General features: G+C 40.0%; 1 protein-coding gene across 3 annotated transcripts in view; it reads right to left on the bottom strand.

Moving 5' to 3' along the window:
- Positions 1 to 3,156: 3,156 nt before the first annotated feature.
- Positions 3,157 to 20,097, bottom strand: part of rab28 (RAB28, member RAS oncogene family) — a 31,742-nt gene continuing 14,801 nt past the window's right edge. For 2 of the 3 annotated variants that reach the window (XM_040120743.1, XM_040120745.1), the window contains exons 5-8: positions 8,752 to 8,855; positions 8,578 to 8,655; positions 6,166 to 6,267; positions 4,697 to 4,810 (exon numbers count right to left, since the gene is read on the bottom strand). In XM_040120743.1, the coding sequence (XP_039976677.1) occupies positions 6,172 to 6,267; positions 8,578 to 8,655; positions 8,752 to 8,855 (278 nt within the window). In that variant the 3' untranslated portion in view covers positions 4,697 to 4,810; positions 6,166 to 6,171. Of the gene's footprint in view, positions 4,811 to 6,165; positions 6,268 to 8,577; positions 8,656 to 8,751; positions 8,856 to 20,097 lie in introns of all 3 variants that reach the window. The other variant, XM_040120744.1, reaches the window with a different exon arrangement.

Raw genomic sequence — 20,097 nt, 5'->3', positions numbered from 1 at the left:
CTGATACAAGAACTATTCAGTTTTAAGTGCTATTCATTACAGCCCACTGGAAATAGCAATCATCCATGGCCTCTAAAGAGAGAGACGTTAGGTTTTCTGTCCCCATGCCTCTTTTTCAGAATCTGTGCTTTTACTGGCAGGTCTTCTCAACCAGACCAACGGTCTATAAATATGACCCCTCTGAATGCCCACATCCTTGCCCCTAAAATAAATCATGTGCCTTTCAGCCGGAGCAGACACACGGCACCTTCCAGGACAGTCCCGTCTGTCTACACAAGCTGCAGTCTGTAAACGAGACATGCAGAGTTCTCAGATCACAATCTACCAACACACACACACACACACACACACACTTAGGGACACCCACAGACAACAGAGGAGAGCAAATGTCTGAAGTACCCTGGGAACTAAGCACTGCTGGCTCAATTCAGGGCTCTGAATAACTGGATGCCAGCTCTGGCCCAGCGCAGGCCATGCCTTGCCTTGCCTGTCACTCCTCCTGCTGCTGGCTAACAGAGAATAGGGGCCAGTGTGGGGACCAGGGGTACTGGACCTCATCAGAGGGGTTGACTCAGTCCTGCCTACTCCCTCAACGCTGTGGGTCTGGCACTCTGCACAGGTGGAAAACGGAAGAGGGTGAGTGGGTAATCACGAGGGTGTTGGCTCCATTTTGCCCACACACAAAAAAAAAAGCACAGACCACAACTATGGCCCTCTTACCAGCTTGTCATGTGCGGTTTTTTGAGACTGTCATCGCAGAGTTTCAGCAACGAGAAACACAGACGGGGAGGAAGAGGAAAGAGAAATACAAAAAAGCAGGACTTGTGCCCACTGAATTCAAGTAAATACTCTTCTCTGAGCTTTCAGCTCAGGCAAAGACCTTCAGGGGAAAGAGGTGTTTTGGTTACATGATGGAGCATAACTTATTCTGAGACTACAAAGTAGTGAGCAAATTTAATGTGTCAAAGTGGTTAACTAAATATTAACAAATATGGTTTTTTCTGTTTACTTCTGCATCTTTGCTAGTATGTGTACCCAAATGGAGAGTGAGCAAACACCAAAACCAACTAACATACACAATGATTTTCATGGTGCTACCAAAGAAACAGGCAGACAACTTCATTTTGATGCAAATCGCCCTTGACTTTTACTAATCTGTAAAAGCCTCACCCTTCTCAGACATTATCCATGCTGTGATATTCTTCCCTCCCGTCTTTAGGGGAACATTGCTGTTGTGAGTGTCCAAACTAGAAACGCAGTTGTTTTCCTTTCAAAAACACCTGTCTAAACAGCAGCAAAGCCAAAGGCAAGTCTCGCCTGTCAGCGCCGGTGACAGCTCTTGACAAAAATTCAGCAGAGACAACTCTTAAGACGTGCACTCAAGCGAAGCAACGCACGTGTGCTGGAATGACCCCAGCTGGGCTGCCTCAATCGCCATTAAGTCCTAGCGTTGTTTGTAGCAGATCTGCGAGAGACAGACAGACTGACATTTCAAAACACCTGGATGAAGATAAAATGACAAATTCTCCCGCAACGATAGTCTTCGTTTTGTTTGTCTCTGCGGTTTTGAATGCACTTAATCCTTCTAAATACACCGGGGCGATGGTTTCAGTGACACTGACCCAGCAAAAAAATAAGAAAAAGGGCTAAACTCAAAACCAGAGCCCTCTTACAGTTGTGTGACAGTGACAAAAGGCTGGACTATTTAGGTGATTAATTAATACAGCTTACAACCATTTATAAAGCCGTTTGTATCATCTGTCCAGAGTGGATTTAGGGGCTGTTTCAGTGAAGATTTACTGAACAAAGACCAGGTGGCTCATTAGCTGCCAGAGACTTAGGTTAGCCTGTATGGAGAGGGATCTGCGGTGGTCAAGTTTCAGTTCTTATGCTTAAATTTCAACACATGGATGTTTAATCTGTAATGCCCTCATCAGCTATAGTCCAGTTCCCATCATCTGCTGCTCACATGAGCACCTCCGGGGCCTGTTCCTGTTGGTTTATGTTATCATCATGGAGTGAAAAATTGCAATGACACAAAGGCCCAAATATGGCAACAAGCTAACAAAGGCTGAGTAATGAGAAACTCTGCACACATTCATAGAGCTCGTATTTTGGTAAAACTATACTACTCAAACTAACATCAATTGCTTATTCAGGATATCTCCAGGGCTCAGCAAATTGAATTTTAAAACCACGTAGAAGGACATTATAATTCCAGCAGTCCAAAATCCAAAGATATGCAGTTTACTAGCATGTTTGACAAAGAAAAGCATCAGGTCCTCATAGTTGAGAAGCTAGAAACAGCAAATACTCTAATGCAATTTAATACACAGTAATACCAGCCAAAGTACGAAAGTATGATGGAAAACCAGAAGGGACGATGACAATTTCCCTGATGATATAAATAATGAAATTAATGTAACCTGGGCCCATATAAGTGGTAAATGGATGGATTAAAAAAAAAAAAAAAAAAAAAGTTTATTTTAAGTTTATTTCAGGTTTTACAAAAATGGAAACTTGCCCATTTTGAGACAATGAGCTTCCTGGCTACTGTAGCTAGCAGTAGTGACAGTACGAGTGTTTGATGAGACATTACAGCCCTCGAATTAAAAAAACTGTCTTGCAATGATAGATGCTTCCTTCTATCCCTGGTTAAAGGAATAGTCCACTGAAAACAAATCATTTCAGTAGTTGTACGGTGGCTCTGAAAAGTTTGGAGCTTGCTGGATTCAAAGCATTGAATGGTGCTGACTGAAACTCTACAAAAAAAGGATTGAACAGTCCTTGCAAGCATAATCCACTGTAGGTGTATATCTTCAGACAACATTTTCTAAATATTACTGCCCACAGCAGGCAAAAGAATATATGTAAGACTTATGTTCAGCAACGAGAATCACAGACGGGGAGGAAGAGGAAAGAGAAATACAAAAAAGCAGGACTTGTGCCCACTGAATTCAAGTAAATACTCTTTAACTTAAGTTAAATTTAAAATTCTTTAATAGCTTCTAAGGCCCTTTTTTTTTTTTGAGGAAACAAACTTTTCAAGATCTGCTGATACTCTTTAATTTATAGAAATTAATTACTCCACAAAGAATATCACAAACACAGTATGTATTCAGAGAGAAACTGCACAAATCCTCCTCGTTTTCCATTTATCATTTTTATTTAGAAACACAACTGTGTTGCTGTATAACGTCAACTAAACATTCACTTTAAACTGTACATTCATCATTTTTTTAAAGCGTACATTTTGTTTACATGATCAGAATTTACAGGATGCGTTGTGATGATTTCTAATCGATGAAAGGAGCTTTGAAATGGAGTGGAGGTTGCTTTTATTGTACAAACACATATGGCAGATAATTTGATAGGTGGACACCACATTAAATCCCATCATGCCAACATGTACTATCATGTGGAAACTATTTTGACAAAATTGGTTTAGTGAGCAATATCTCAGTCGTCTCTAACAACACACAAACTGTAAAACAAGCTAATAACCTGGTCAAAATGAAGATCCTATGAAACATTTTATGCATCATAGTTATTCTTCAATGCAAACTTCTGTTCTATAACGGACAGTTGAATAAGGCTATGTAGAGACCTAATAAAATGTTTTACAATTCAACTCAGCTCATGCTCAGCTTGACACTCAGGTACTTCCTGAGTCATATTCATCTAGCTTTATCAATACTTTATTAACACAGCATCTGAACTGTCCTCTATCAGGACAAACCCGGCAATGTCACAGATTCTGAAAATGTAACGCTAAATTATCAAAATGCAATGTATTCTCTACGAGAAACATCTAGAGAACAGAGATACTATTCGAGAGATGCAAATGATTTGGATATAATCTGAAGAATACAGAATATAAAATGTAAAAGTTGATTTAAGATTGTAAAATTGAAATATTTCTACGTAAAATACCAGTACACCGTTCACGTCACAGCACTGCTAGTGCAAGCCCCTAATTGAAAAAATTGGCAAATTGAAAACATAGATTCATTTCAGTCCACTACAGTATTTTAACGCCTATTTCCCCTTCTGTTCAAATGAGGAGCACCACAGACAAAAAAGAATTCAAAGAAAAAATTCATGAGAGAGACTATTTGGTTTCACCTCCCTTTCTAAGTCCCATTAATTCTTACCACAAATCCACTTTGCAGTCCTAGGGACAGAGACAAATTCAACAGGTGTTGAGGGTGTTATCTTTAGAAATATACTGCAGCATATCTAATCATTGAAACAATTAATAATAGCGATGGCAGGGGGAGACATATAGAAACATTTTTTTAATTACCAGAGTGACTGACTATAGTAGTTGTCTTCCTCCTTTAAACAATTAGCTTCATACTAACAGATAAGTGAATTAATTGCTTAAAGACGCTTTTTTTAAATATATGTATTAAAAATGAATCATAGAAATAAAGTGATAGCTGCGTGTAAACTTGAAAAAAAGTGAGGTTCCATTTCCTTTTTGGTGAACTACTGTTGAAATAATTCCCCCTAAATATCCGAACAACAGGCCAAGGCCTCGAAAACCGCACAGCCTGTTCTTCATCTCACCCGTACAACTGGCACGCAGGAATAAAGAGGACACGCTCTCAACACATCTCATCCAGTCACCCCAAAAAACCTGATAAAGGAATACTGACTGAAGACTGTAAGTTAGACGAGCTTGTGTGTGTGTGTGCGCGCGTGTTGGAGGGGGTCATTGCACCACACACATGGAGCTGCGAGGGGGGTTGACTGTCCTGGCCACGGTGTCCTGACTGTAGTTCACAATGTCTGCCTTCACCACACGCTGAAAAGATGCAAAAACACACACACACACACACACACACACACACACACACACACACACACACACACACACACACACACACACACACACACACACACACACACACACACACAATTAAAATGCTTACACAACAATACGAACAAAGAGTCAAATCTTCACAGTGTTAATGGCATAAAAACTTAATCACATAAATTAAAAGAGGTTTTAGTAACATCCACCCAGGCTACAGCTAAAATTCTAAATACTCAAGTCCACTATATTTACGGCTTTACAAAGAGTTTTAGAGCCTGAGAAAATATACTATAAATAAGATTACCTGTCCATTACAGTGAAATAGAGCCTAACACACTGCACACCACAACCTATATAATCACTGACAAAAAATATCTACATTATTAAAGCAATAGTTCAGGAATAGACATCTTGGGAAAGCAGCTAGTTAGCCTAACTTAGCATGGGGAAACATAGCCTGGCAATGACAAACAACAACAGGGTGTTTCCACTGTTGGGGGGGTTAGTCACACCAAGCCTGTTTACCTTGATGATGTGTTAGAGGTGTGCTAGTCACAAGCCAAAGCAAAAGCCTGTGGTCTAAAGCTTTTACTGTTTATACTATTCCTCCCTGGAGTATTTAATACTAATCTGCTGACCAAATAGTGCAGAATATGTCCATATCTGGTGGATTAGACCAATGTTTACTGAAGAAAAGCACCACCAATGATGTTCAGCTAACTTTGTGACAAAAAAATTACATTTCAAATAACGTCTTGACAATAAAAGCATCCCACCAGTGGTGGAAAGCCTTTATGCTAAACTAACCATCTCCTAGCTATAGCTTTATATATAATTGGCAAATATGAGAGCAGTTTCGCTCTCCTCTCATCTAATCCTTGGCTTTTGCAAAATGTCTAACTATGCCTTAAACATTTCTTGGTCAGACTCGATGCTATGATTTAAGAAACTGGTCATCATGTTGGTGCATCCCTTACTCAACCCAGTCAGGAGGCAGATAAAGGTCAAACTAGAGTCGTGTCTGTTTCCATCATAAAGGTTTTTCTCACTACATCCCTCTCAAACAACTCACCAAAGGACGCATAGCTTGGATTCATAAAACAGTTGACCAAAATACTATAAACTTATGATAACACAGTATAACAACAGAGTTGGTGTGATTATGTTCTATTAGTCCAATGGATCCTCTTTTTTTTCTAGAGTTATAATCTTAACCACAGGCATTAAATACATCCACTACCATGATTCCATTCATTTGCTGTAACTACAAAGCTACTATTTCTACATTCTAACAGATATATGACAGATCGACTGAATATTTCTGTTTAACTGTGCAGACATACTTCCAGCTATTGAACAGAACATATTTTGCTCCGCTGGTTGTTCTCTTGTCTAATTGGGCCTTCATCCTGTGGGTAGTCCACCAGCTCAGCCTTCACGATCCTCTTAGCAGGTTCAACATGTCATAGCAGTGGCATGACGGAGGTAAGCAAAGAGACAAAAAAAAGAAAAGGACCAGGGCATGGGAGTAGAGGATGAGGGTGAGAAGAATGAAGACCAAAGCCAAGTAGGTTGGCGGCAATCAATAGGAATGGATGAGGAGAGGGTCATGGAGTGAGAGAAATGAACAAGAAATGTAAGAAACACACAAAATGTAAAGCATGGCATCAATGGAAACAGTTAGCGCACACACTAGATGAAAAAATTAAACTTGAAGCCAGAATTTGACTCACTTCAATTTTCTATGAAAAAAAACCTGAGACAAACAAAACACACTTAAGAAACAATACATTGAAAATGAAAGCTGTTACTAATGTTTATTTTCATCCTCAAATAGTCTGTAGATTACTTTTCAATTAATTGATCAAATGTTTGGTCAAAAATTTCGATAAATGGTAAAAAAAAAAAAAAAAAGGCAGTTTCCTAGACCCCCACGATAGCTGGTTTTGTCCTACCAGCACTCCAAAGTTTTAAAATAATCCGTGAAACATAGCATTTTATCCCTTTGTCTGACCAATATCTGATATCTACAACTATTTTATGAAACACCTTACATCTTGTAGGGCATTTCGAAGTTTCTGTTGGGGCAGCTATAAACTTTTAGGGATATATAAGCTTGGACTTATTGGGAATTCAAGTTAAAATTAGTCTACAATTAAACTTAAATGTGCCAAAGACTGCTGGACCCTTTGCTAAATAACCATAGAAGAGACGACCACATAGCTGAATACCAGGCACTGGTTGGCTGTCTGATTAACGAGCTGCCGAAGCCTGGTGTCGGAGTTGGTGAGTGATCCGTGGTCTCTGTATCTGATCCAGCAGACAGAGGACCATGACGGAGAGGGCTGCCAGGCAGATATAATACTGTCAGGGGTTGTGACCCTTATGTTCAGCTCTTTAACCTGACAACTGATAATGAGGTTTTGCTGGCCCCACGGCTAGACCCAAGGTCATGAAGTGCTCAGAAGCCTCATCTCTGTATCAATGACGCAAACTCACGCCATTCTTTCTTGTCCAACGGTATTAAACTACTGTATATTGCCTTTTTGAGAATTTGTATGCAGTGTTTTTTTTAAATTTTTCTACAAGGAAACTGACCAAATAAAAAACATTTCTGTAGACCAAACTGGAACTACAACAATTAGTCAATTGATGTATTCATCAATAAACAGAATTTTAGTGACTTTGTAATGTAAGCAAATTTTAATAATGCCCAACATTACAAAGTTCCAGCTTCCTAAATGTGAGGATTTGCTGCTTTTCTCTGTTTTATATAATTTTAAACGTAATATCTTTGGGTTCTGGATTGCTGATTGGACAAAACAAAACATCTAAATATGTCACCCATATATATATATATATGTTTTATGTGTTTCCGTCAACTACCTTTAACCTGTTTCTATGAAGAACAAACTATCCAGCCACTCGCCCTGCTTGATTAGTCTGGATTAAAGCACTTTGCTTTATTGACAGAGCTATCAAGGGAGGGTAGGAAGAAGAAAGTAGATGGACAGCTTCATTAGTCGACGGTCATTTTTTGTTAGTCATCAGCAATGTTGGTGAAGTGAGAGGGGCTTGAGAAGTTGGCCGGTCTTTCCCCTACATGCTCTCCCTTCTCTAGAGGTCCTGACCTCGCTGCGGCCCCCAGGCCCATCAACCACTACCCAGCCAGAGTGGCTCCAACCGGTCATATCAGCCCCAGGATTAATGCTTCTGGGGGAGGTGACCTTGTAAATTCTACAGCTGCCACCACTGGGCACCTTGGTCTGGCTGGCAAGCTGAGACCCTGTTTTGGCCAAAAACAGTGGGAGATAAACCAAATAAATCAGACAGCCCATTCTAACCTCCTCACCCCTACAACTGTCTACCTTTAACCTCTGACTTCACGCATTAATGTGGTCAATGTGGGTGTATTTACAGATGGGCATCGTCAGTGGCAGGTAGAAAATCACCGGAGGCAGACGTAACAAACTCATGTTTACACAGTAAAAGGTCCTTTACAGTGTGTGGCGACCTCCGTTGACCTAACTCCCTGTGACCTCCCATAAGTTCAGGCATAACATTACACATAATACCAGGACAGATGTACCCAAAAACATCACCAGCTACTTTAACTCTTTAACCAGTGGCTGGATAAGTACAGAGCAAAATCCTAGTTAGGAGCAAATAAGTCATTTAAAATGTAGCTTAAGAGGCAGCGGCATAGAAATTTGGGTGCGATTTGAGAGAAAGACCTTGACACCATGAAGGCTCACCTGGGACTGCTCTATTTCTGCTTTGTTTAGCTTTACACCAAGAATTTCAGCAGCCACCCTCTGGAAACAAAGGTATACCTGGAGAAAGAGATAAAATTAAAAAAAAGGTGAGTAATATGAGAGTCACTTTGTACTCCACATTTTTACTGACATATTGAATCAGCTGGTACTAACCGAATCCCCTGTCTTCGCCGATACAAACTGACTGATGAGACTGTTCTCTTGGCAGAAGCGCTGGTGTTTGTCAGCTTTCACTGTCCTCATGTGCTCCAGGTCGACTGTGGACAAAACACAGTGTGGCATGTGAGAAAACGTACAAAAGATAGAAAGATTTATACGGTGGTTATACAGGACGCTCACAAGGTTAACTGTCACGTATCAGAACATAAACAGAAAAGATAGCTGTTTACACTTGAGATAAGATGGAAGGGGTCTGCCTAGTGTACAAGGATGGTGCACATAAAGGTACATGAAAACAAAGCGTAATTCAGTTGTTATGTTGCTTTCAAACCCAGCCGCAGGGTCCACTGATTGCTGTATCTTTTAATTTATGGAGGGAGTTATTTCCAGGGTTTGAGAGTGGACGTGATCAATTCAGTAGCCCCGAGCTTCCCTTCCCAGCTGGTATTAAAACTTGATGTGACTCATTCCTCAGTGTAAGCCTAGTACAGTTGCACCCCGAAGCCATGAACCTCTGTTTGAGCCGAAACAGACAAACCAGCCCAGCTGCAGAGAAATACTTAAGAAACAATATGTGGATGACCGAAGGCTTCAGGCTACACTCACAGTGAGAACGTAGATAGAGAAAACAGTTTGACGTATGAGTGTGCCGGCCTTTTAGGTGGGCACACAGGCCCAAGAACTGGGACTGTCACCTTCGCGCTGATTTACTGTGAGCACACAATGACAGCGCCTTCCTTTTTAGCTATTGTGATTGCATCTCTGTGCATTCGACTCCTGTGCACTAACACCAGGCGCTTTGCTTCTCTCCTTCCTCACTATGGGGTCATGCCTGGGTCGATGAGGAAGGTCACCTGGGGGTCTTGCTGCTGAAAGCAATAGCTTCACTCTTTATTTCTGGCTTTGTGAAGAAAGGCAGCCACGCCCGCTATCTGGTGCATACATGACTGTGGTAGCTGGAGGAGGTCAGGCTACTGTACGGTGTTGCATTTCTCTCGTCCCCCCGAGTTTTACTCTTTGTGTGAGGTTTCATTGAAGTTGTCAAGGACTTACCCCGTTCTCAAGCCCCTTAGTGTGTGTGTGTGTGTGTGTTTGTGTATGTGCGTGTGTGTGTGTGTGTGTGTGTGTGTGTGTGTGTGTGTGTGTGTGTGTGTGTGTGTGTGTGAGGGAGAGAGGGAGGATAAAGCCAGAAGCAGAGAAAGAGAGAGACAGATACATTGTGAGGAATAAATGTAAACACTGCACTAATCCAGTATTATTAATATCTCAGTAAGTTATATGACCCAAAAATGTTAAAGGCCAATCCACAGAGTCCAAAAAAATACATTTTAAAGAATCATTTTAAACTAAAACGAATATTACCATTATTGTAAGTGAAATATAAACACAAACCTTTTGGGCAAGGGCAGACACTTTTAAAACTACTCAATGTCCAGGGCAGACTATCACGTCTCTGCCTGTACATAAACATAGCTGTCTCATAGGCGTCAGCAGGTTATTAATTCCTGTCATTAACAGTGGAGGTACCCAGCACGCTACTAGAAGTAAACACAACTAATCCTTTGGATCCTGAACACTTGGGAAAGGTTATCAATCATGTGTCACAGTCAGATTAGCCAACATTAACATAGTGGCTCAGGAGCTGAGGAAGGCACGTTACTGTAAGTAAAAAAGGTGTACTGCCTGTGGGTACAGTATAAGCATAGGTGGGGCAGAAAATCAGAGCTAGGCAGCAGGGAAATTTTTAAAAAACTGCAGACTGTCAGATAATCACCTTCAAGGTCTGTGTTATAGAGGAAAAACTTGTCTAATCAGCTCTAATCATAGCTGAAACAATCAGTCAATTAAACGATTAGTCGATTGACAAAAAATTAATTGGCAACAATTTGGGTTTTTGACAATTTCCAACAAAAATGCCAAACATTCATTTGCTTGAATTTATCAAATGTGAGTACTTGCTGCTTTCCTTTTCCATATATATTATTTTAAATTCAATGTTAAGTTTCAAAGTTCACTCTTGACTTTAAAAAAAAAAAGGGGTTGGCAATACATTCAGAAGAAAAGGTCCATTTAATAGTTCTTATGGAGCTTTTCTTGATCAGCAAATGGACTTTTCCCATTGGTAATGAAGCTATAGATGTTAAAACTTCCATTTTACTGAGCACTTCTACCTTAAAATGTGAGTACTTTTTTAATCTACAACTTAGTGACAACTGGGCAAGCTTTATCTGCTGATGAAGATCATGTGATATGACCAAGAGTTTCTGAACAGCAACTAACCTTGACCTTCTAGTATCAGTAATTTGTCAATATATATTCTAATGGAAAATGCACAACTATACATGATATATCTTTATTTTGTACAAGTTCTTGTTACAGTTCATGATTTGTGAATAAGTACGTAGCTCTTTTTAGTCAAAAAATAATACCTTAGTTGGGCCCATATTCTCACAAAAGAATTTAGCAGCATGTGGCATATGTCTGTGTAAACTGAATACTAATCCCACAGTTTCAGCGTTTTGCTCCATTTTTCTCCCTAATGTACCCATTTCTACTTATCAGGTCAAAACAATCTTCCTCCGATGATCTGGTTTCCCTCCGTTTCTGTCAAACTGTACATCAGCTTAACAACCCCTAGGAAGTGACTGCAAACACGAAATAAACTGTTTAGGCCTCCGAGCGCATAGAGATAGCGGAGGGGATCATCAGTCGTCAAGAGCGATGGCTCACGCTCGCTCTGGTCACCATTAGTGTTTATTTAAAAGGTCTGCCTGTCATTGAAGTGAATTGTAAGACAACAGTTAGAGATTAATATCTGGCGGATAAATTAGGCTTTTACCATAAATAACCCGTTTGTTATTGTGGTAACCTATTTCATGAGTGGGAACACAATCAAATGAGAAGAAAATATGGATGTTCCTCTCCACAAATTAGTGTCTGTGGAGATGTCAGCTTAGATCCTTCATGGAAAGAATCCTCTCACTGGCAGACCTGATTATCCTGAAACCAGAGAGACTTGGAGAGGTTTTAATGTCAATAAAAAACCATGAAATTAGTAAGGAGGTTGGATTTTGGTTGGATTGATCTGCATTGAGAATGCTTTTAAACCAAAACCCTTGCTATTTCATCTTCCCTGAAAAGAAGATGCACCAGCTGCCAATGACTGAAATTAAATAACTGAAAAACCATTAACAATAAATTAACATTATCATTATTGGAGAAAGTGACTCAATGTGAGGCTATGAGTATGTTCACATACGCACAAGTATCCTGATCATGTTTTGCACATGTATAGGCATATCCTTGTTTCAGAAACCTGGACCAGGCCTTATCCCAGTTTTGAGAAACCTAGATAAGTTAGCTGTAATTCCCCAATAGAAGTGGGATAGTGTGGCCTGTAAACACTTGATCCAGATATCTGAAGAGTCCCTGTTGGTAGAGAAATGAGTGGCAGAGTTGTGGGATCATAACACACCTGCACACACATAATCAGAAACCTGGATGCCGTTTAACCAGGTTTCTCATGTTCCATGTAAACATCATATCGCAAATAAGATAAGAAAAAAAAAAAAACAGGATAAGACTCGAAACCCGGATACTAATGTGCATGTAAACATACTCTATAAAACTTTTAAAAAGAAAAAATAACACATTCTTCCTCTTAAAAAATGAAATCGCAAACTTGCTCAGTTCAACAGTGGTGGTTGGTGCTACAGCCTTTCTTGGTCTGGTATAACCAGCACCTAATATTGTCTAATGTAAACTTATGTGAGCAAACTTTATATACGTGTTACTTTGTCACTGACATTACTGAGGTGGTATGACTTTGTGACACTTTTGTTCCGTATTTGTAAATCAGGCTTGTCTTAGGTGAGGTAAAGTAACACACCTGTTTCATAACTTTTGCTGAACAACTGCCACTGTGGCTGCAAGTGACAATTTCAAGATAATGCTAATGCTAAAACATAGTATGACAGTAGCATAAGTGGAGAAAAGTGATAAAGTCAGCAAAATGTTCTTTATAAAGCCATATCCAACAGAAGTTTGCTAACATTAACAACATAAATTACTCATTTTATAGAGTTGCAAAGTGGGAGGGGCCACTGGCTCCAGAATTGTTTTTCCCCATTTTGTATATACATGTGAATTTTTTCTTTAAACGTAATCCCGGAATTCTCCCACATAGTGTAAAGATAGGTTTATTTTATGGCCAACAATTTTTAGTTTTTTAACAAAATCAAGGATATATTTTTCCTTTAGACTTCACCAACACATGTTGCCAAGGCAAAACAATAAGCTAATAGCTCTATATTGGCTATCCAACCCGAAATCCTACACTATACTGTGTGATCCTCAGTGGTCTTTTTAAAACTATGCTGTGATAACAGAGACACCTACTTAGTGTTCTACCAGGTCGGCTGCTGGGGACCAATTTGAACAGTTTACCCAGTGAGCAACAGCCAGAGAATAAGCTTGACATAACACAGTTAATTGCCAGCAGCCTTGCTTTAAACTAAACAGCAGTTGGTGCAGTGGGGAGTTTAAGGGCTGAGGGAGGAATGTGTGAACTGTGTGTGTGTCTATGTGTCTGTGTGTGTTGGTAATGGTTGGGCCTGTGTGTGTTGTCAGAGACTTTGGGCTCTGAGGGGTCATATCCCATTAAGTGAAAGTTACAGGGTTGAGCCTAATCAACCCCAGGGGAGAACCTATCACTTCCAACATTACCTCACACTATGCCTTTAAGACCCTGTTAAGAGGGTTTGCCACAGTTTCCCCTCAATGACGAATGAACCAAGTCAGACTGTATAGTGAGGGCAAGGATTATCAAACTAAGTCCAATTCCTAATGAAGTGACTTACAACTGTCTGAGCAAATTGTTCATTATGCAGCACTAAGTTTAAAAACATCCCAGGACTATTCTGTAGCTCTGACATTCAATTGTGCTTTGTGAGTCTCTACTGCTACAGTCTGCTTTAACATTCAAGTAACACAAGAAGAGCGTCACCAGTTCTGAAGCAGAAAACATTCTGATATAACTTAAAGGATTCAGAGTTCGTCTTGCAATCATTATCTCAGATCACAAGACGTACTGTAAACCTGCTGTCTATCCCTAATGTACAGAGAGAGATTAGAAAGAAGGCCTTGTAGTTTTCTGCCCCAGCCATTTGTAATAAACTGCAAAATGATTTTAAATTAGAGAATTTTATATCTTGGGAAGGCAAAATTCAAGACTAGTTTAGTTCATTTTGGCCTTCATAGTATCGTTATCCATTTCTGATTTTGTACTGTTTTGTCTGCAACTTGTTTCTGTCTTGGCCACGTCTCCCTTGTAAAAGATGGTTCCAACCCAATTTATTTGGTTTAATAAAATTTAGTGTAAAAAAAAAAAAAAAAAAGGTTATGATGTACGGATCTGTACATGGTATGACTCCAAGAATAGGGTGTGAAGCTGTTTTGCACTGACTGTGTATTTTAAAACACAATTTTAGGATAATGCTGCTTTCATTTTACTGTGTACTGAACTGTACTGTGTAGAATTTTCCTTTTAAACAAGCATGGTTTTGTTTATATCTAGTGTTTCTTATCTACACATTGTGTATATCCTTAAGACCTTTCAAAAATGGTGAATGCCTTTCCTTCCTTAAAACATTTGCAAACCCTTTTTTAATATTTGGAAACCTGCATTATTTACGTTGGTTTGTGGTCCTGCTTTATTAGCGCACTGCTACCTTTTAAGGTCTACCTTTTACTGCCTCTATTGTTGAGGTCTAATAGCATTTTACTTAATCCAAATTCAGTATCAAACCCTTTCGAATACCTTATCAAACCTCATATAGTTTAGTTTTCATCATTTGCAAATAACTAAAGTTACAAATAACTACAAGTCAAAGATTCAGTTTAGACCTATTAGATTTAGCATAGATAAGTTTAGAGCCACTAATTTAATCAGCATTAACATTTATTAAGATAGCCTCATTAATTTTCACAACCTGTAGTTCCAACTTGAAAATTAGATGAACGGCAGAATATGAGTTGGTGACGCTTCCTAATTTATGGAAGCCTGCTGTTGCGGCCCCTACACTTAAAGGCGGCGACTCGCTTCTGACCCCAAACTACAGGCCCATCAGTATCTTACCCATAGTATGAAAGGTATCTGAAAAACTGGTCGTCAAAAAGAAATCACTGATCTTCTTAACAATAGCTCCTTCCCATCACACCCAATGCTATCTGGATTCAGGACTAATCACTCGACAGAAACAGCTATGTGCTACTTCATAGAAAAAGTTCAAGCATCAATGGACAAAAGCAGGGTTGTGGGGGTCATGTTCCTTGATTTACGGAAAATATGCAACACAGTTAATCATATCCTACTGCATAAACTTCTTCATTTCACTTAATTCTTTAGAGAAGATGCCATTCAGTTTTCATCATTGCCACATTCTAAAGAAGTATAATCTGCTTAGATGGGAAAACATAATACATGTTGTATTATTCTTATTATTTTTGAATGCAAATCAAAAAACTAACCTTCCGGCTAACTCGGGTACATTTACATTTATTTGAATGTTCATTAATGTACACTGTCCCTTTTGAAAATATATAAAAGAATAAAAGAAACTATATACAAAGTCAATTGATTTTATTGTCTCTGTACTTGTACTTTGTGTAATGACAATTAAATTGAATCTAATCTTTTGTAATCTAATATTGATTGTTCTGACACACTGAAATAACAGCTGTAACATTCTGACTTTTTCACTAACTACTTCATCCGAATACTGGAGCTCCTGATTCAGTTGAGGTTAATGAGCTCAAAATATTGATTTGTTAAGAATGAAAAGTTTAACTGGGCCTCTCCTGTATTTAGATCATTTCCCTAGAAAAGAGTCACTATGCTGAACTACAAAAACACATTTCACTTGTGGTCGTAAAGTGATGTTACAGAGCGATGTGACTTTTCATTTACAATCTTTTGCAGAGATCAGTCAGGGGCTTGGAGAGAGCACATTAACCAACAGGCAAAACTTTCAGTATAGTTGTTACAGAATCAATATTTTTTATATATGTTATATAATATGATCTACTGCCAGTGACATTAGTCATTTTAACCAGAGAAAGCAACGTGCACTGCTCCGCAGGGTAACTTTAAGTTCAAGTCACCCACATTAGTGTGAAGCACTCGGTCAAAGACACTGTCTAATATACCGTAATTTTCAGTGTGGTTCCTAAGCAGTTTAGAAAAGCAACAGAATAATTTCCTCCAAAAGTCTGATAACAAACAGGTAAGATTAATAGTGGGTGACATTTGATTTACCCTAATTTTCTGGTACAAGATATGGGGAAAACTTTACTATCTTAAAAAGTCAGTAAAAGTATAATGAACCATTCTGTGTGATGTCTGATTGAATTAGACATTGATATAACTTTCACAGCACAAGTGGCTAATAAAACAAAATAGCTAGTGGAATTTATGTGAAGCATTTAAATGAATGAGTCCAACTGGTTTGCATGACTTGGAGAGAGCTCATAAACACTGAGGGTTTTGAAATATAAAAGGCTTGATAAGTCTCTACCTGTATTAAAATATGGACAGCATAATGGAAATGCAAAGAATAGCTACTTTTCCCCTTCAAAAAAAGTTCTGGCTAGTTCCAAGTTTAATTTCTTTTTTTTTTTTTTTTTTTCTCAGGAATACAGTATCGTACAGAAGTGCCACAAAAAAAGTTGTGTTTTCTTTACTCTTTAGACACTATGCAGTCATTCAGAAGTCAAGTAACTATGCAAACGGTACTCCTGCACATTTCATTAGACCTAAACAGTGAAGATGTTGTTTACAGTAGGCAACGTTTATTTTCTGATGACTGGAACATCTATATTTAATGCAAAAGTACCTGAAACTTAAAATTAATTCGATATTACGTTTGGCTTTAACAGAACATAATTCCAGCATCAGAGTAGCTGCACAATATTGCAGCAATCTGTAGCCAATTGTATACTGCTATTAATGACTTCAGACATTGTATAACTTGATTTAAACTTGTGGTGGAATAATTACAAATAATAGTCAGGATATTAAAGTTTGAAGGTGAGTTAATAACATTATCATGACTTTTCTGAGTGAGTACAGACAGATGAAGTGCTGTTAGTAGCCGGGTGTTGTCGAGGTGAGCAGGGCCCGTGCAGGAGTCCTCAGGGGAATCCTGACAGAGACAGAGCGCTCTTTGTGCTGCGGCGCCCCTGCCCCGGTGGCCTGAAACAGGCTGGGACCATCAGGGGACTCGCTTTCCACTAGGTCAGAAGTGTTCTGTCGACAGCTCATTGATCACAGCTCATCTTGACATTTGATCGTTCTTCATGAAACGATGTGCAGACACACACTCGTGCAAATACACACACATGCTTTCACACCTTAAAACATAATCAGATACTCCACAACGGCTAGTAAAACAATGTGGTCTTCCTCCCCGGTCAGGGAATGTAAAACAGACAGCGTCCAGCGGTAGCTCTACAGGCAGAGAGAGAGCTGGAGTGCCGGGCTGTCACTGCTACAGTAAAACATGGGGCCGGGGGCCTTGCAGGCTGGGTTAACGGACTCCCAGGACTCGTGAAAAGTGAACAAAAGACCCAGTTCTGAGCCGACCGCACAAGACGCTGCCCGGGGTTTCACTGGCCATGTCCTCTGAGCTCTCCTGTCGCTGTTAAACTAAGTGGACTTTTATGGGCAAGCAGTAATACATGCCTCTGTGAGCCGGCAGCATAACTATGAACTATAATAATTATACGGAGCACAGGGGAGCCTTCGTAATTGTATGCGTCGCATCACTATAGTAAGTCTACTCATAATTATAAAGTCTTCCTATGAGCAATGATGCGTTGAACTGGCCTGCATATTCAACAGCAGCCAGAGCAGTGAACTGTAACATGGAAAGAGCGTTCTGCTCATGACTGAACGAGCAAACATCGACCAAGTTAAAAACCTGAAGCAGGAGCAGGGTGCAAAGACAGTGACGTAATATTTCGCACCGCAAAAAAGAAGGAACTATGTTGATATTCCACATACATTTATAATATATGACTGTGGATCCAGATCAATCGGTTATTTACTCAACCCTGTGTCAGCAAGGCCCCTTCCAGGAATTCCTCCATATCAATGTTGTGGAGCAGCAGAGAAATAAAGTACAGCCTGAGCGTGATGAGGGTTCCAGGCTGCCTTCAGGTCAGGTGGCTAAGCTGTGCTGTGCAACTCAAATGGCCCATGACTTACCACACAAGAAGGTATTCGAAGACTGATCATCTACTGCATGTGCAACAATATTTGCTTTATGGATGACTAAAATGAATGAGGACTTTCCATGTTTCGACAGGCATGAGAGTCAAGAGAGATGAGTGCAGGGACCAGAGCTGGGTCAAATAGTTGTTACAATTAAGGCTTAGCATTTCGTTCATTTAGTAAGGAGCACCAGATTGGCGCTCTTTGCATTGCTCTGTGTGGGAAAGACCACCTATCAGCCACCTGAGCAGGCTTAAATAAACCCTTGAAAGTATTTCTTAATCACACATCTCAGCATCTGCAGCTGTGATTTTACACTGACTTATCAGCCACAGTATAATACAGCTGTAATTCTTCATTCATCCTTCCATATCCTTGTTGTAACCTGAATCTTTATTTCCCATCTTTTCCAGACGTACAGAAAGACAGCAGGCTACAGTCAATGCGGTTACTGAGACAATTTGATACACACGTCTAGGCTGACCCTTTACCTTAAATAAAATGTGGGGAGAAACAGGAAACACTGGATTTGCTGTAAACTGTAAACATTCCAGATCTTTACCCAACCATACGCCATGCCTTACTAGGTCCACATACTGTATATATAATGTTTTACAGTGTCGAACCTGTGGTCGCACTACCCACAGTGCAACACAGACACTGCTGACGTGTTCATCTCTTCTATCTGGGGAGGGGTGAGGGTGCTGGGGTAAGAGTACTGGGCTTTTGTCCCACCACATGTCTATTGTGGCTAAACCTTTCCCTTGGGGGCAATTAGGACCTTTTAGTTTGTTGTAAGAGGACCTAAGTAGGAGTGGGTTGAGCCAGGAAAAACATTTTTGAGCTAAACCAAAAACAGAAGCACATTGAGCTCCTCTGCGCTCCTCGACTTCTGAGCATCTCTCTATTAAGAAATGTGCAGGTCTACACTGAACAGACAGGAACTGTGGCAGCTTTACAGGGGCAGGGAGGTGACGGGGGTGAGAAAGCTGGGGATAGGGGGAAGGCTTCAACTCCACCCCGAGCCTTGCCAAGAGGGCAAACAAGTCAAGACCAACAATGTTGGTGGTAAGGACATGCTTCATGAGAATCAAGCGTTAGGGGAGATCCATGTTTCGCTTTAGCTTTCACATGGATGGATGGAAAACTGGGGAGAGAGAAGTGCGACGGGTAACAGTATGCGGTGAGATCCGCTGCAGCGTGCAGAAAGCAAACACACGCATGTTGTTTAACACAACAGGGACACAGAGCCAATGAAAAGACATTACTGTAAGTAAAGGCAGCTACAGCAGAAGTGTTAGTCTACACATGTGAGAGATAAGAGTTAAGAGTAGGTCTAAGTGTGTGATTGAAAGAGTCAGTGTTTGCACAGGGATGAAAATGAATGTGCAAGTATGTTTGAGAGATGGTGCAAGATAGGGACTCGGAGAAGAAAGAAAGGTGAAAAAGAAACCTGAGCAGAAGAGAAAGGCAGGTAAGACGTAATTGAGTGTACAAATTGTCTTGATGCGGGGACCTTATCTCCCTGCAGAAGGAAACATTTCCCATGGCAGGCCTGAGTGGATCGGCAGTGAACGGTGTTAGAACCTCTGAGTAAAAAGCCATGAGTGATGAGGAGGGGTTAAGAGAACTGAACCCATTTAAGTCACCCAAATAAGGGCTGTAAAACCCTATGATGGATGCTCTGGAGTTCCTGAGGGAGAGAGGGCTAGAAATGGGAAGGGTGATGGGTGGGGAGCAGGGGTCCTGCGATCTCCACTTAATAAAAACAAATTGGTTTGATAAACGACACAGGCTTAATGTCTGAAAACAAAAATGTGCACCAATTTCGAATAGTAACACAATTCATTTTCCAATGGTGATGGTCCCATGATAATATGTGTATGGTACGACACACAAAAAGATTCAAAATATGGATTAGGACTCCTAAGAAGTATGTCATATTTTTTATATCAGTGTCTTATGACCATTTCTAATCTAAAAAGTAAACACAGACAGTAACAAGCCAAATAAAGCTGTTGTTAAGCAAAGAGCAACAGAATTTATCATTTGGATGCCTTTCAAAACAA

The sequence above is a fragment of the Xiphias gladius genome, chromosome 23, assembly GCF_016859285.1.
Source record: "Xiphias gladius isolate SHS-SW01 ecotype Sanya breed wild chromosome 23, ASM1685928v1, whole genome shotgun sequence".
Lineage (NCBI taxonomy): Eukaryota > Metazoa > Chordata > Actinopteri > Istiophoriformes > Xiphiidae > Xiphias > Xiphias gladius.
Note: the sequence above shows the minus strand (reverse complement) of the source record. Positions and strands in the feature narration are given on the sequence as shown.